Genomic DNA, 17,477 nt, shown 5'->3' with positions numbered 1-17,477 from the left:
TATAGTGTGCAGCATTATGTCAATTGTAGATGTACAGGAATGCTATAACATTCAATAATGGAAGAGTTTTACATATGTTAAGATGTTCTTATTAATTACACCTTCCTCTGAAATAGCAATCTGCCATAAAAAAACAAAGTTTGAAATTTGCATAAACCCTGATTTTTAAAATATTTGTTAATTTCATAAATACAGTCTTAGGTGCAAATAATTTTATAATTATTTTATTCACTGCCCATTTCCAAACAGCTGCTATTGGAAAATGTCATTTGGTTTGTAAACAAGGAAAAAAAGAAAGTTGTCTCTTGCAAGGTATAGGGCTACCACTACCAGGGTATTACCTACCAGATGGCTATGTAGTGCTATGCTAGTTTCGGATTTACACTGCCACTTTGCCTAGACTGCCAATAATACATCAATATTTAATAATAGGTTTGTACTTAAGGACCATAGTGTTCAAAAATTTTTTGATCTTATCAAGTTTTGCAGTAACTTGCCGTGGATGTCCAGTCCACCTGTGGGATGCTTGGCATGGCAAGCTGATATGTAGTTATCTACCATACGATCAGTAAGTTGCCTAAATCCACTTTTTACTTTTATGTTGTTGTTATAGTTGAAATATGAACACATATTGTTTTCCCACCAATTTCTTCTGTGAGACTTCAATATATTCTCTGAGTTCAGAAACTGTATTCAGTACCCTATCTTATAACTGCAATATTTAATTATTATAGTTACTAAAGGCAGTATCACTGTTAGTTTGTATTGGTTCTCTATCTGGATCATCTCTTCCTTTACAGCCTTGATCAGCTTGTTGCGGCTTACAGCATTGCTTTCAATTTAGATGGCTCGGAGCTCTTTTGTGGTTTTAATAAAGCCATCAGGATATTTCAAGTATCTCGACCTGGCAGAGAATTTGTTAAAATTGATGCAAGAGGTAGAGTATAGATTTTAAATGTCTTGCTGAGAGTTTATATCCTCAATCATTTTATTGTACAACTGTAAGATAAAAACTGGTACTATTTCATATTTTATTATGTATACAGTTATAGTAAAACTTTTGGAGACTCAATAGTACTCATCTATAGTAAAACATACTACATATTCTGTGCAGAGATAATTTTATTACTTGTTGTACGTACAGTATAATTTTGATGATCAAATGCTGGTTTAGGTCTCATTTTAAAGCCAGACTCTGAAAAATAACAAAATTATATATGTACAGGCAGTCCCTGATTATTGATGGTGGTTCCATTCCCGGCGGGGTGCTGATAAGTGAAAATAGCTATTAACTGAAACTCAACAATTTATGGCGCCAAGTTTTGGGTAATGGCACCGATAACCGGTTAATGGCGCCTCTGTTAGGTATGTTATGGTCCCATAACTCTATTATCGGCATCTTATGGCGCCGATAACTGAAACTTGGCTCTTATGGCGCCATAAATCGTTGATTTTATGGTACTAGACAAGTGCCAGAAAACCGGATCATCATTAACCGAGACTGCTGATAACCGGGGACTGCCAGTACCATATATTTCCACGTATGAGACAACCTTTGAATCTTAAAATTTGCCTCCTAAAAATTGGAGGTCGTCTTATACTACCATTCTAAAAATCAAACCTTGAATTTTAAGTAATGTTTATTGCTAGGCTAGCCTCGGCCTCTGTGTGATAACAAACTGACACACATGAAAAGATTCACGTTATGTTAAGAAACTGATAACCCTTAAACGCCGACTGGACGTATTTTACGTCGACATTTTTTGTCTCTCGGGTGCCGACTGGACGTATTTTACGTCGACATACAAAAGTTTTTTTAAAAATTAGCGGAAAAATACTTATAGGCCTACCAGCCTAAAACTTTTGAATCACGCGCCTTGGGGGATGCTGGGAGTTCACGGATCAAGGTGTTGTTTTGTTTACAATCGTTACGCAGGCGCGCAAGTGCGAAATTCTTTCTTATCGCACTAAAAAGTATCTGTGACACATCTCGGAAATTATTTCGTCACTTTGACATAATTTTTGTACCATTGTAAATTAGCCGTTACATAAAGTATTATATATGAAAATGTGCGCATTTTTATGTAAAATACAACAATAAAATACTCATGATTGTAGCTTTTATCAGTTTTGAGATATATTCATATAAATAACGATAATTGCCAAAATTTCAACCTTCGGTCAACTTTGACTCTACCAAAATGGTCGAAAAACGCAATTGTAAGCTAAAACGCTTATATTATAGTAATATTCAAGCATTTACCTTCATTTTGCAACAAATTGGAAGTCTCTAGCACAATATTTCGATTTATGGTGAATTTATGAAAAAAATAACATTTTCTTTACGTCCGCGCGGTAACTCTTCCGAAAAAATCATACGTGCGATTGTGGTAATGTTTGCACCATTTAAATTAGCCGTTACTAAAGTTTTATATATGAAAATGTGTGCAATTTCATGTAGAATACAACAAAAAATAATTGAAGGTTGTAGCTTTTCTCATTTTTGAAATATTTGCATATAAATCACGATAAATAGAAAAAAAACCACGTTCGGTCAACTTTGACTCTACCGAAATGGTAGAAAAAGGCAATTGTAAGCTAAAACTCTTACAGTCTAGTAATATTCAGTCATTTATCTTCATCTTGAAACAAATTCGAAGTCTCTAGCAAAATATTTAGATTTATGGTGAATTAAAAAAAAATCTTTCCTTCCCTCCGCGCGCGGATTCTCCGCCACAAATCTCCGAAATGCGTTACGTACCATTCTCGGAATATTTGCTCCGTTTCATATTAGGCATTTCATAGAGTTTTATATATGAAAATGTGCGCAATTTCATGTAGAATAAAACAAAAAATATTTGAAGTTGTAGCTTTTCTTATTTCCGAAATAATTGCATATAAAAAATATATATATAAAAAAATTCAACATTCGGTCAAATTTAACTCATCAGATATGGTAGAAAACTGCAATTGTAAGCTAATACTCTTACAGTATAGTAATATTCAATCATTTGTCTTCATTTTGAAAGAAATTGGAAGTCTCTAGGACAATATTTTAGATTTATGGTTAATTTTTGAAAAAAAAAATTTGTTTTACGTCCGCGCGTTACGAAATTCATGCATTATTTTGTGATAATATTTTCTCTGTGTTGCTTTTATCGTTTTACAATGTGTTATATACAAAAATGATCGCAATTTAGTGTACATTACAACGGAAAAAAAAGTAACTTGTTACCTTTAACCGTTTTGCGCACAGCGCGATTTGAATACAATTATATATGAAATTTCGTTTTTGCGCTATCATATATCGCATTATTTATATATGATAATGATAATTATTTTCATTTCTGATGGTTGCATACTAAACTTCAGTCGATGACAAAAAAAGGAGCCAAAAATGAACTCTTAATCTTGAAAACTAAGCGCGCTGTGATTTTTTGAAAAAAATATTTTTTTCGCTTAAGCGCTCACTCTGAAACACCTCCGGCACACGGGAGACAATTATTTTTTACCGCTTCGGCGTTAGAGGGATAATAAAGGTAACAAAACCATTTTTACCTTATATATTATGTACATATTGGCATATTTGAAGAGTAATTCCATATCAATTAAATAAATTTTTATCAGTGCGAGCTCAGCTGAGAAAATGCAAACATCGAGGTATGGTTGTGCTCACAGCAACCTTTATCTTTCGGTAACCTTTCAGAAATTTTAATGGTAGTGTAATTACCATAGTAATAACATTTCGGATAACATAATTTTCCATTTAAAATTAATTATCATTTTGTTGGTAAATAATACAGTTTTGGATTACATACAACTGTTTAGAACAAGCCAGTCATACAAACGATAGTTATGTAGATAATTATTATACATTAGACTAACCTCTCTTCCTCCATCTCTTTATTCCATCTTCTAGTTAAATAAGTTAAAAAAAGTAAAAGAGAATGATAAAGTACCGTTAGTAACACTACATTCATTGCGTAAACAACTGAACGAGAAACAGCTGATTTGCTATGAACAACTGAATTACGGGGTAACAACAGCTGTTTTGCTTGCATTTCAACCATTGTACGATAATAAATAATTACCATATTTATGTTGTAAATGACGTTAAGTAGAATAGGATTACATTACACTACAGTGGTCCCCCCGTATTCGCGGGGGATGCGTACCAGACCCCCCTGTGAATAGTTAGAACCCGTGAATGTTTGGAACCCCTATAAAAATGCTTAAAACCTCCTATTTCATTAGTTGAAACTCTAGAAAAAACCACTCAAAATTTTCATACCTGGTTTTTTTAAATAGTTTTATCATAAAAAGTGCATTTTATGATGAAATTGATAAAAAAAACCAAGAATTTGTGGATATTTCTCATAGAAAAATACCACGAATTTTCCGCGAATAATGCAGGGAAACGTTCCTGAGAGAAATCCGCGAATGTGTGAGTCCGCGAATCCGGAGAACGCGAATATGGGGGTCCACCGTATACCCTTATTCATCTCGGAGAAAAGATTGCCAAGGAAATTTACTGCTAAATTTAAGCTGTTAAGTTTTAGCTGAAGCTGAGAAAACAATGTTCAAGCTGCTAATGACTATAAATTATTGTGCTCCGGCAACATGGATGAAACTCCCAAAACCTTCGATATGCCATTAAACTCTACCATAAATATATGTGGAGAGAAAAGGATTTCAGTCAAAACTACTGGGGATGAAAGAAAACATTTTACTGTTGTTTTAATGTGTATGCTGATTGCAAGAAACTTTCCCACATTGTTATCTTTAAATGAAAATTGATGCCTAAACAAAAATTCCCAAATGGTGTCACTGTCCACATTCACGAAAACCTAAACAATGCAAATGGAGCATGATCACTGTATTTTATAATACACTAGTAATATGAGTATATGTACTGTACATACAATATTATTGGATACAGTGAGTAAAGTATAACTTTATAAAAGATCCATGGAAAAGCTGCATATTCATCAAGTTTGTTTATTAGATTACAATACTAATATGTGAACAGGTATTGCATACGCTAATTTTATAGTATCTGGTTATGATGCAACTCCATTAGAATTATCTTCAAATAAGATCTTCAAAAGTCACATGGTACGCAAGTATTTATGGTAACCAAAAGCTAGCCTATACACAAATGGTTTTGTAATTTGGCAGTCGTCCTATAATACAGATACGAGATAAATTCATGAAAATTTCCCATAATTTCTGAGTTCATTTTATCTAAAGGTCATCTTATACTTACACAGAAATAAGGTAGTCAAAATTTTGTGCTAAAGTTAGTAGAGAACAGAAATGTTTTTACTTCTTGTAAATGTTCAAAAACCTCAGATTGAGGTATGTAAGTTATTTTTTGCACCTTAGGAAAAAAGAATATATTTCAATAGCAATAATGCATTGCACTAATGTATGCATTATTGCTATTTATGCCTATTATTACATGTAAATATTAAGGAAAATACAGGAGGCAAAGAATTTTATGATTTTCTTTTGTGAACTGGTTTAATATATATAATGATAATAATTCACAATTAACTGCCCTTACTTGCATGGAAGTTAATGTTGGAAGGATTGAACCATTTGCTAAAATTCTCTAGTCATCATCCCAGTTTACTAATCTGATGTCAAAATATACATGGTTGATCTATGAACATTATCAATGTATGACATCATTGACTTCATGCAATATCAAGGCTATCCTAAAATATTTTCAATTACTTTAGGTAGGCTGGGAAAATTAGAGTAAAATAAACTTAAAAACTGGACACATTGGTAAGAAGAGACCAAAGAAAACAAAATGAAAGATAAAGAAGCCAAATAATCCAACTGGGGTCTATACATTGATTGGTGTAATGCCAGATAATACATTTATCAATCAGTCGGTCAACTGTTCAGTGTGCTATACAAGGCAATGTAAAGGCTATCTTCTTACTGGGATATGCTTTTGGAATTGTTAAAAGAGTTAAGGGTGCTATCTACCTGAAATTTTATAGTTATCCCAAAAATGATGACAAATAGCAAAATTTTCCAGTGAACCATACTTATGTTTTCCTCTTTGTATATTGTATGAATATGTTATTATTTTTGAAAGGAATTTCAAGTACAATATTAGTAAAAAATTAGACTTAGTCTGAAACCAAAGGGGGTCACTGTCTGATTATAAGTAACGCTGACATTTTTTAGCAACGTGGGGAGAGAAAGAGAATCGAAAGAGAGAAGAGAAGAGAAATAGAGAAGAGAAGAGAATAGAGAAGAGAAGAAGAAGAAGAGAGAAGAGAAGGAGAAATAGAGAAGAAAGAGAAGAGAAGAGAGAAGAGAGAGAGAGAGAGAGAGAGAGTCTGGAATTAGTATGAAGCAAAATTGCCAAATAAACAGCTTTTTTTTTTTCATAATGACAGTGTACATTTGGGCAAATGACCTTCAAGAAAAGCTGGATTAAACAGGAATATTTTTGTTAAGCCTTTCTTTCTTGCCTTGGTAGAAACTGATTCTAGGAAGAAGTCCTATCAAAAAATGTTTGTCATTCAGTCGCAATTATGATTTTACTCTCGTACTTATAAGAATAGTTCAAGATATTTTTTGTCAGTATGCCATATATTGTGTATGTATTTATCTTATTAATACATGTAGGGACTATATATATTATATTACTAATATAAGATATATAGATATATATATATATATATAAAGATAATATAAATATATACAATTACGTATATATATATTAATGATATAGTATAAATTAACGACAAAAGCCACGAATGAAAATGAACCAATAGGGTACTCCATTGTTTCACTGCCCTTCATGGCTTTTGCCTTTATTTATACTACATTCATCACATTTATAAATGTTTATATATACTGTTTGTATGTGTATATGTATATATACAGTATGTATGTATGTATATATTTTGTACTGATATATTCAAATTGATAAGGCATTTGCTTAAGTTAATTTGTTTATTTATGCAATATCCAGTTACCTAATCCATTTGCTTTTCTTTATTTGCTTGTATACTTAATGCAAAGTCATGCTCCTGTTACAAAGATCTATGATAAAACAGTCCTTTTAATTCTTATTTTGTGGGGCCCCTATGCTGACGTAAGTCTGGCCGTGTCATACCTTCAGTACTTGCCTCAGATCACTGGGAACCGACTGGTGATTTCGCTCAACATTTCACTGGTTTGCCTGATATATGAGCCCGATAACATGCTTGCCTGCCGATCAGGCCCGCTCATCTGGGCATGCCTTAAGGCACACTAGGCAGTAGTAATAGCATTCTTATTAGTTTGTGATTTTTCAGCTACTGTGAAAATTTTGAATCTGTAAATTGCAAAATTTTTGTGAGGCTAGCAGGAAGACTTCATTGTTAGGCCCTTGTGGATGGGTAACATACATATATATATTTAGGTATAGCTTTGTGGGTTCAAGATTTGGCGCCATATAGTTTGAATGAATTTTACTGGAAAAATGTTCTTAGTTCCAGTTATCACTATTAGCAATCTTCAGATCGCTATATAAGAGTTGTAGTGACCTGAGAGACCTTCAGTTTTGCTTCATGTGGAAAAAGGGAATGTTGTCACAACTTCCCGTCCAAGGACTTGTTGTAAATATTTTACAAGAAATATAATCAGAATTTGTTCCTGGATTTATTTCTAATCTGTTATGATATTGTCTGAGCTGTAATTTTAATTTGACAAAATAAAGTAAAATAGAAATTTTAGAAAGAACACTTATTACTTCGAAAAATTAACATATTTTTACGACTATCTTAGGGAAAAGAGGCCTGCAAAGGGTGGCATATATTCACTTTAAATTTTCCTTGGAAGGTACAGAAATTATTTTAGAATTTTTTCTTACACCATGGGCATGCACATATCTTCCTCTTTCCATTGATGAAATTTTTTTTAGTTTTTCTTTTAAATTGGCCATCCTTTAAATTTAGCCTGGTCATTAGTGTATGTATTAGCATATATTAGCCTAGACTGTGAGGGTTAAAGTAGGGGCTAAATTTTGAAAAATTGTAATATAATTGTAAAGCTAGGTGAAAATGGAAGAATGTATATGGGTGAAAAATGAAAATGAAATGTGTAGCTCGTGGTCGGATTAAATTTAAAGATCCCCTGTAGTAGTATTGCCTAATGTGCGTGTCACACAAGGGTGTGTTTGGATAAAGGAAATATGCATAAAATTTTTTTTAGTACATTTCAATTATATTTATTATTGTTTTGTTTTTGTTTTTTTTACAGATCAGCCAGGTATCATTTCTTGCATGGCTTTTAATCCTGTCCTGCCATCAGTGTTTGTAGCTGGGAGCTATCTAGGAAATTTAGGTGAGCAACTACTCATTTCTGAACCTCAGTATTAATGTACAGTAAAATGTTCATACACTTGCATGTTAGAACAGTTCATTGTCTTTTAATATGAAAAATACACAAGATTTATAAAGATACCAATCACTAATGTAAAAACTTTTTTTTAACATCTTTAAAGATGAATCGTACACAACATGATTTTTTAAGTACAGTAGATAATTTGTCAGGCACCAGTCACTAACATATAGAGTTGTTAATCATCATGACAAATGAAAGGATGATAGACGATTTGTTTATTAGAGCATCAATCGTTATCTTTACAAAAGGAAGGCACCAATATAATGCTTATATATAATACTAGAGAACCATAATTTTTAGTCACCATGATATATGTTCTGTGTAGGCAGAAAATTATTTTTGTAATCTTGTGCTGCCAGTTTTAAATTTGCTGTTAATTTCTAGTAAGAACGTAGCTATCATTTTTTTAAATGTCAAAGCAAACAAAAATTTCAAATGCTCATATCTTTGATAAGTTAAAATCTTTGAACATTTATTATATCTTATTACAGATGTTATTATCATATAACTACTACGTACTTGATTATAACTTTATATTACCAACAATGCATTCTTTTACTATAACATTCCAAAGGTTACCAATTGCTAATGTAAAAAAAATTGTTAGATATCTTTAAACATGAATAGTACAAAAGATGACCGTTCAGTACATAAGATAATTTGTTAAGGCACCAGTCACTAATATATAGAATTGTTAATTATCTTGACAAATGAAAGTATGCAAGATAATTTTTATACTTTATTAGAGCATAAATCATTATCTTGAGAAAAAGTAGGCGCTATAATAATGCCTATAGTTTTAGAGAAGCATATGTTTAGTCACCATAATATATGTGCTGTCTAGGCAGTAGCTTATTTTTGTAATCATGTGCTATCAGTTTATGAATTTGTTGCTAATTTTTAGTAAGGACATTACAGTAATTTTTTAATATGTAGAGTTAAGTATATCTTAGTTTAACCAGACCACTGAACTGATTAACACAGTTCCTGGGCGGGCCCAAAAGATTAGATTTTTTATTCATGGGGCTAGGAACCAATTGGTTACTTAGCAACGGGACCTACAGCTTATTGTGGGATCCGAAACTTAGCAACGTGACCTACAGCTTATTGTGGGATCCGAACCACGTTATATCAAGAAATTCATTTCTAATCACCAGAAATAAATTCCTCTAATTCTGCATTGGTGGCAGCTAGGAGCAAACTCGGACTACCAGATTAGTGGGGAGGATGCAACCAACTTGTCCAGTGGGGAACTTTTTTTTTTTTTTAATGTAGAAGAAAACCAAAAATTCAAAGGCTCAAATCTATGATAAGTTTAAATCTTTGAAAATTTATTATATCTGATTACTGATGCTATATCAGTGTATAATCATTACTTGATTATAATTTTATATTACCAACAAAGCATACTTTTGTTGCAACATTCAAAAATACACATTTTACTGTATAATAATGATATTGCTTTTGAGGTACTTTTTTTTCAGTGGATGAACACATATTTCTCTTAGGGTGAAATCTTTTTATTGTTTTATATTACTGTCCTTGCATGACTTCTGTGTAATATTCACACTTTTCATATAATTCATAGTACCTTTAAAAAATTTTCTTAATTTTTGCTACTTGGCTTTTTCCCAAGTAGCAATACATACCTGAAATGTTACCGCTTCTTTGACTTTGTTTCATTGTGCAAGGTTACCTTATTTGTGACTATGCATTATTATTTCTGTATACAGTGCTGCAGTTGAGCCTCATGTTGAATCAAATCGATGTCAGTGAGATCATTGGGCTCAGTAGAATTACAATTTGAAAATATCGTCTGATTTGTTGTATTTAGTTTGTACAATGGCAGTACGTATCTCAACAGAATTTTTATTGTGGAATTATTTGTGTTTTCTATGTTTGCAGGCCTGTATAGTACAGATAGGAATGCATTATTCTGTCGGATAGATGGCTGTCCAGGGGGCATGACACAGATCAAATTTAGCTCTGATGGTATAAAACTCTTTTCAGGAGCTCGCATGGTAAGTTGGAGTCATGCACAACCTTTGTTGTCCTAGTCATATTTTTTATGCTCATATTATACTGTAGTATGCAACACTGTAATTCCAATACTTTATTAATTCTTGTGTATAATACCTTTGATACAGTGCAGTAATTATTTATTCTTTACCTTCCTTTTTTCCTTTTTTTCCAGCTTGTTCTTTCTTCCAACATATTCCATTTTGACAGATGAACAGTTACAAAATACTGCTTATGGTAGCACTTACTATTATATATGTTCCTGTGATATCCTTGTTCTCAAATGTCACCGGGAATATTTAAAGTTTTAGATGTCATATGACAAAGCAAAATATTTTGGAGATACTTTAAAGTCCAACGTTTGCACTTTCAGTCCTCCATCACGTTATTGCCTCTCGGGTAGACGTCAGCTGGGTAGCCCTAACCCCCCTAATATGTGTCACTCATGGTAGTAACCACTGGCAGACAGTCTCACTATTTGCCCCTTGACGGGGAGGCGAACGCTTGCCCTGAGATTACGAGAAGGGCACATTACCAACTGTACTAGCCATCTTGTGAAAGATATCTTTCAAGGTTAAATTACATGTACAGCAAGCTTTAAAGGATGGATTAGAGGGAACAGAAGGACAATTGGAAGAGTAAAAATAGTTTGTAAATAGAGGCAAAGATGATAAGGTCAGCGATGGAGATGGGAGTAAGGAGTGCCATAAGGAACTCTTGAGATAAAAGAAATTTTTAATGGGATAAATATATTATGATCTTTGTTGTCCAAATGTGGGTATGTTTATTTTCAAGTAGTAATGCCTATAACTGTTTATTATATTTTTACTTGACATTTATTAGTTAAACTTCCACACTGACTTGAAATTTGGTTACTTTTTTTACAGGTAAAATGCTTTTGGTTATATTTTTTTACAGGTAAAATTTCAAAAGACAAATACAAAAAAAATTAAAAAAACAAAAGCAGATCATCCTGTATTTTACTAACTATCAAGGCATATCATCATAGGAAACAGGTTGTTAGGAAGTAAAGGGACTACTGTTATTTTACATGAAATATATTAATGATAGTAGATGATGTTTTTATGTGATAAGTAATACATAGTATGTACCACTGATTTTTACCACAATATATTGGTAACACAGTCTCTGTCAGTAAATTCAAGAAAAACTGGATGTTGTAGCTTCTGCAACTGGAATTTTAAATTTACATTTTTACATGAAATGTTTTACAGCCCTGATATTTTCAGGATTTTGTTTAGAGTTAGTGGATCTATGGTATTCTCAATTTTCATACAATCCACTTACCTGTCAGATATATACATAGCTAAGACTCCGTCGTCCCCGACAGAAATTCAAATTTCGCGCCACTCGCTACAGGTAGGTCAGGTGATCTACCTGCCTGCCCTGGGCGGCAGGACTAGGAACCATCCCCGTTTTCTATCATATTTTCTCTGTCGCCGGTGGTATCAACATTGTTGCTATTACCTCCTGACTTAGATTCATATTTCATCCTTTGATCATCGTTTCTCGGCTTTTTGGTGACGTATCTGGATCAGTGTTTTGGCATTCGCTACTGTGGACTGTTTTTGGAATAACTCTTTTGGATTTTTCTCAGTATGTCTGATTCAAATGTGAGTGTGAGAATGTGTGTGAATGTAGGCTGCAGGGTGAGGATACCGAAAGCTTCGGTTGATCCTCACACTGTATGCCGTAAATGTAGGGGTTTCAGTGTTCTGCTAATAATACTTGTAAGGAATGCGAGGGATTAAATGCAGAAGAGTGGAAGACTTTGACTTCTTATTTGAAGAAGTTAGAGAGGGATAAGGTTAGACGTCTGAAAGGTGTGAGTTCAAGGCCTATTGAGCCTTTCACGGATAATTCTAATCCTACTGATGTAGATTTCCCCTATGTATCTCATTCTCAGAGTGCTCTTTCGGATTCGGCCTCGGAAATCGCCAATCTGAAAGCTACAATTAGAGACATGAAGTCCAAGATGGCTGACTTCCAAGGTAATAAGGCTAGTGAAAGTGAGCATTACAGTGAAGTGAGTTCTCCCAGTGTTGTGGAGGGGGCGTTTGATCGTCCCTGCGACGCTCCCAGGCCTAGACCTCTTCCAAGCTCCCATGCCCAGAGGAGAAGAAAGTCGAAAGCCTTAAGGAGGTCGTGGGGAATCCCCAACGGTCAGACGTCCCTTCAGCTAGCTCTGCTTCGTGGCAGGCGGCTCAAGGGCGCTATAGAAAAAGCGTCCTTCGTGAGTGTTTCTCGTCCTCTCCCTTCCCTCTCCCTACCTAAACGAGGGTGGAAGGAGTCGAACTTGTCGAGACCGCTGAAGCGTCATATGAAAGAACCTGAAATAGATTCTAGCCCAGAGCGCTTCTCAGATGACGCTCCTTCTTCCATTAAGAAAGCGAAGGTGGCGTCAGCGTCACCTGACGAGTACGCAGAAGTACCCTTTCCTTCTTCTCCCCCGAGTGATGACGAAAGGCGTCAGGCAGTGGACGTGGGAGAAGCGTCAAGGAGGATAATTATGGCAGTTCAAGAGCAACTGTCCTCTCTAGTGGGAGTTTTAGCGCCTCGTCGGAAGGACGTGACGCTTCCAATTAAGAAGTCTTGTCCTCTCACCTGCTCAACGAGAAGCGTCATGCAGACGTGAAGCTGCTAAACGTCTTACAGAAGCTTCGAGTTCGAGAACGAGAACGCGGTGGATTACGAAAGTTTCGTAACGCCAGAGAGACGTAAAGAACGTCTTTTAGACGTGAAGCGTCATTGAAATCGGATCATAGACGTGACGCTCCGACCAATATTGTGACGCCAAGTAGGACGCCTTTGGAGAGCGGAGAGCGTCTTCCAGGGCCGCGAAGCCCGTTCCATCAAGACGTCATGGCAGGACAAAGTTAAGCGAGAGACGTCAGCCAGGACGCTTGGCGAACGGGAAGCGTCATACAAGCGGGAAGCGTCTTCTAATTTTCAAGAGAAGCCTGAGCTTGTGGCGCCTTCCAAGACTATTAAAGCGGGAAAGAGGAAAGATTATCATTCCCTTAGCCCCTCTCCTATTAGGAGTTTGTCTCCTCCAGAAGAGGAACGTACGGAAAGGAGAGCGGAGACTCATGTAGATCCCGAGTTGGAAGAAAACTCGGATGATGAATATCAGGGAAGAGAAGGACTGTCTAACTATAAGGTTTTGACTACCTTGCTTCTTGAGGAGTATGGAGACGAGTTGACTCCTGCCGCTCCTCCTTCTCCGCGCTCTCTCTTTTCAAGTGCTAAGACGAAGAAGCCTTCGTCTTTTCTCAAAATGAAGCCCACCATTTCGATGAAGAGGGCCTTACAATCCTTAGACTCATGGATGAAGTCTAAGAAAGACTTAGTGAGAACAGTCTTCTGCATGCCTCCAGCAAGATTAGCTGGGAAAAGAGGCATTTGGTATCAGACGGGAGAGAATATGGGTATTGTGCTCTCCCTTCTACATCGGAAGCAGGATTTTTCGACCTTAGTTGACGATTCACGTCGACAAGGTCTCAATTCGGCACGAATTACGTGGGGAATTTCTGAACTGGACCATCTCCTCAAGGGACTCTTTCATGTATTGGAAGTCTTCAACTTCTTAGATTGGTCCCTTGGGGTGATGTCCAAGAAAGCCCATGATTCGGAAGGAATCGAACCTGAAGCCCTGTTATGCATATTGTCTTGTATTGACAAAGCGGTACAGGATGGCTCTTTTGAAATCTCATCATTATTTGGAGCAGGTCTTCTAAAGAAGAGGACTGTATATGGGGCCTTCTTAACCAAGGCAGTCTCACACGCTCAGAGGGCAGCTCTACTGTATTCGCCTCTATCTGACTTTTTGTTCCTTCTCAGTTAGTGAAGGACATTGCGCATTCTTTAACTGAGAAGGCGACTCAGAATCTTCTGACGCAGTCAGCAAGAAAGAAGAAACCTGTTTTCTGCATCGGACAAGAAAGGACCTAGTACATCTGTTCAGCCCTTTCGAGGTGGTCCGACCTCCAGACCTCCCGCAAGAAGGAAGGCTCCGGAGAAGAGAGGTAGGTCTGCCTTTCGTCCCTTTAAAAAGGGAAAATGAAGATTCTCTCCTCCAAGCACCAGTAGGTGCCAGGCTCCTGGGATTTGTGGAAGCCTGGACACTGATAAACGCAGACGCGTCTTCATTGGCTATCATAAGGAAGGGATATCGTATCCTTTCCTGAACACTCCTCCCCTAACGTCAATACCAAGGGAACTATCAGCCAAGTACAAGGATCCTGTGCTGAGGGATACTCTTCGATCGATGGTGGAACAAATGTGGGACAAGAGAGCGATAGAACTAGTACTGGATCAAAACTCCCCGGGGTTTTACAATCCCCTTTTTCTGGTTGCGAAAGCCTCGGGAGGCTGGAGACCAGTACTGGACGTCAGCTCTCTGAACAAATTTGTTCAGAAGGAGAAGTTCTCCATGGAGACTTCTGCTTCAGTCCTAGCGTCATTACGACAAGGAGATTGGATGGTGTCTCTAGATCTCCAGGACGCCTACTTTCACGTCCCGATCCACCCTTCATCGAAGAAGTACCTCCGTTTCATGACGGGGGGAAGGATCTTTCAGTTCAGAGCCTTGTGTTTCGGCCTGTCCACAGCTCCTCAGGTCTTCACAAGCCTGATGAAGAATGTGGCGAGGTTTCTTCACCTCAAAGGAGTAAATATCTCTCTGTATCTGGACGACTGGCTCATCAGGGCCAGATCAGAGAGACAGTGCTTGGAGGACCTAAAGTTAACGCTAGATTTGATCAAAGCGTTGGGATTGCTCGTGAACCTCGAGAAGTCTCAGCTGATCCCCAGACAGGACCTAGTCTATCTGGGGATTCGGATGGATTCTCGGGGTTTTCGAGTATTTCCTTCGCAAGAGAGAATCGCAAAAGGTTTGCGGATAGTCTCTCTCTTCTTAGGGAAGGAACATACGTCGGCGAGGGAATGGTTGAGCCTTCTAGGGACCCTTTCCTCGCTAGAACAGTTCTTCCCACTAGGAAGACTGCATTTACGTCCGCTTCAATTCTTCCTCAAGAAGTCTTGGAGCTGGAAAACCGGACAGCTTTCGGACGTTTTTCCCATTCCAGTGGAGATAAAATCGCACCTGGAGTGGTGGTTGCCACCTCTGCAAGAGAACAAAGGGATCTCTCTAAAAACACAAGAACCAGACCTAGTGTTGTACTCCGACGCATCGGAGAAAGGTTGGGGAGTGACATTAGGCTCAGAAGAGGTGTCAGGCACCTGGGAACCAGCACAGGTGACTTGGCACATAAACTGCAAAGAGCTCTTCGCCGTGCATCTGGCTTTGAAGAGTCTAGAACCTCTGGTGTCGAACAAAGTAGTGCAAGTAAACGTGGACAACACCACCGCACTTGCCTACATTCGGAAACAGGGGGGGACTCACTCCTCGTTCCTTTACGAACTGACGAGAGACCTATTGCTTTGGACGTCCCACAGGAACATCTCCCTGCTGACAAGGTTCGTACAGGGAGTAAAGTAATGTGAGGGCGGACAGACTCAGCAGGAGGAACCAGGTCCTTCATACAGAGTGGACCCTACACGAGGAAGTGTGTCTCGATCTCGGGTCTCTGTGGGGACTCCTCATGGTGGATCTCTTCGCAACATTCATTTCCAAAAGGCTGCCAGTCTTTTGCTCGGTCGTGGAAGATCCAAGAGCACTTATGGTAGATGCCTTCCTGCTAAATTGGTCTCAAGTAGACGTATATGCTTTTCCCCCATTCAAAATCCTGGGATTAGTAATGAAAAAGTTTGTGGCGTCAAAGGAGACGAGGATGACGTTAATAGCCCCCTTTTGGCCGGCCCAGGATTGGTTCACGGAGGTGGTAGAGTGGATCGTAGACTTTCCAAGATCCCTACCAAGAAGGACAGATCTTCTCAGACAACCACACTTCAAGAGGTACCATCAAACCTCCCCGCTCTCGCTCTGACTGCCTTTCGACTATCGAAAGACTTGTCAGAGCGAGAGGCTTTTCTCGCGAAGTGGCAAGCGCGATCGCGAGAGCACGCAGAACCTCCACTACGAAAGTATACCAATCGAAGTGGGAGGTGTTTAGAAGGTGGTGTAGATCCAAGAAGTTGTCCTCCTCCACTACCTCTATAGCGGAAATTGCTGACTTCCTGCTATTCCTGAGAGAAAAATCTCATCTAGCCGTATCCACAATAAAAGGATACAGAAGTATGCTCTCGGCTGTATTCAGGAATAGAGGATTGGATCTGGCAGATAATAAAGATCTCCACGATCTCATAAGGTCTTTTGAGACTTCAAAGTCGAAGGAACCAGTACCTCCGAACTGGAACCTAGACGTAGTCCTCAAGTTTCTGTCATCGGAAAGATTCGAACCTCCTCATCTGGCATCGTTTAGAGACATCACCAGAAAATGCCTATTCCTATTATCTTTAGCTACGGCAAAGAGAATTAGTGAATTACATGCTCTGCAGGATAAAGTCGGATTCAAGGGAGACTCAGCTATTTGCTCGTTTAAGACCCTGTTTTTAGCTAAAAACGAGAATCCCACGAATCCCTGGCCTAAGTCATTCGAAGTCAAAGGCATGTCCAGTCTCGTAGGCAGAGAAGCAGAGAGGTCTCTATGCCCTGTTAGAGCTCTGAAGTTCTACCTTCAGAGAAAGCATCAGATGGGAGGCTCTAGACAAGGTCTTTGGTGCGCGGTAAAAGACCCCACAAGACTGATGTCCAAGAATGCGCTGGCATTCTTTGTGAGAAACGTCATTACAGATGCTCATGGAGGTCTGTCCTGACGAACAGTTACAACTGTTGAGAGTTAAAGCTCATGAAGTGAGAGCTGTAGCGACGTCTCTCTCGTTTCATAAGAATATGTCGCTTAAAAAACATCATAGATACGACATTTTTGGAGATGCAACTCAGTATTTGCATCTCATTACTTGAAAGACGTTCGTGTGACATATGAGAAGTGTTTTTCTCTAGGTCCTTTCGTATCGGCGGATACGATTCTGGGTACGGGAGCCGACACCAATCCTTAAAT

At 37.6% G+C, this 17,477-nt stretch overlaps 1 protein-coding gene across 2 annotated transcripts in view; it reads left to right on the top strand.

Annotated features, from left to right (window-relative positions):
• Positions 1-17,477, top strand: part of LOC135222847 (telomerase Cajal body protein 1-like) — a 57,776-nt gene that overhangs the window by 27,777 nt on the left and 12,522 nt on the right. For both annotated transcript variants that reach the window (XM_064261180.1, XM_064261179.1), the window contains exons 5-8: positions 482-568; positions 801-937; positions 8,272-8,355; positions 10,321-10,436. In XM_064261180.1, coding sequence (XP_064117250.1) covers positions 482-568; positions 801-937; positions 8,272-8,355; positions 10,321-10,436 — 424 coding nt within the window. The remainder of the gene's footprint in view (positions 1-481; positions 569-800; positions 938-8,271; positions 8,356-10,320; positions 10,437-17,477) is intronic.

Source organism: Macrobrachium nipponense, chromosome 8 (genome assembly GCF_015104395.2).
Source record: "Macrobrachium nipponense isolate FS-2020 chromosome 8, ASM1510439v2, whole genome shotgun sequence".
Taxonomy (NCBI): Eukaryota; Metazoa; Arthropoda; class Malacostraca; order Decapoda; family Palaemonidae; genus Macrobrachium; species Macrobrachium nipponense.
Note: the sequence above shows the minus strand (reverse complement) of the source record. Positions and strands in the feature narration are given on the sequence as shown.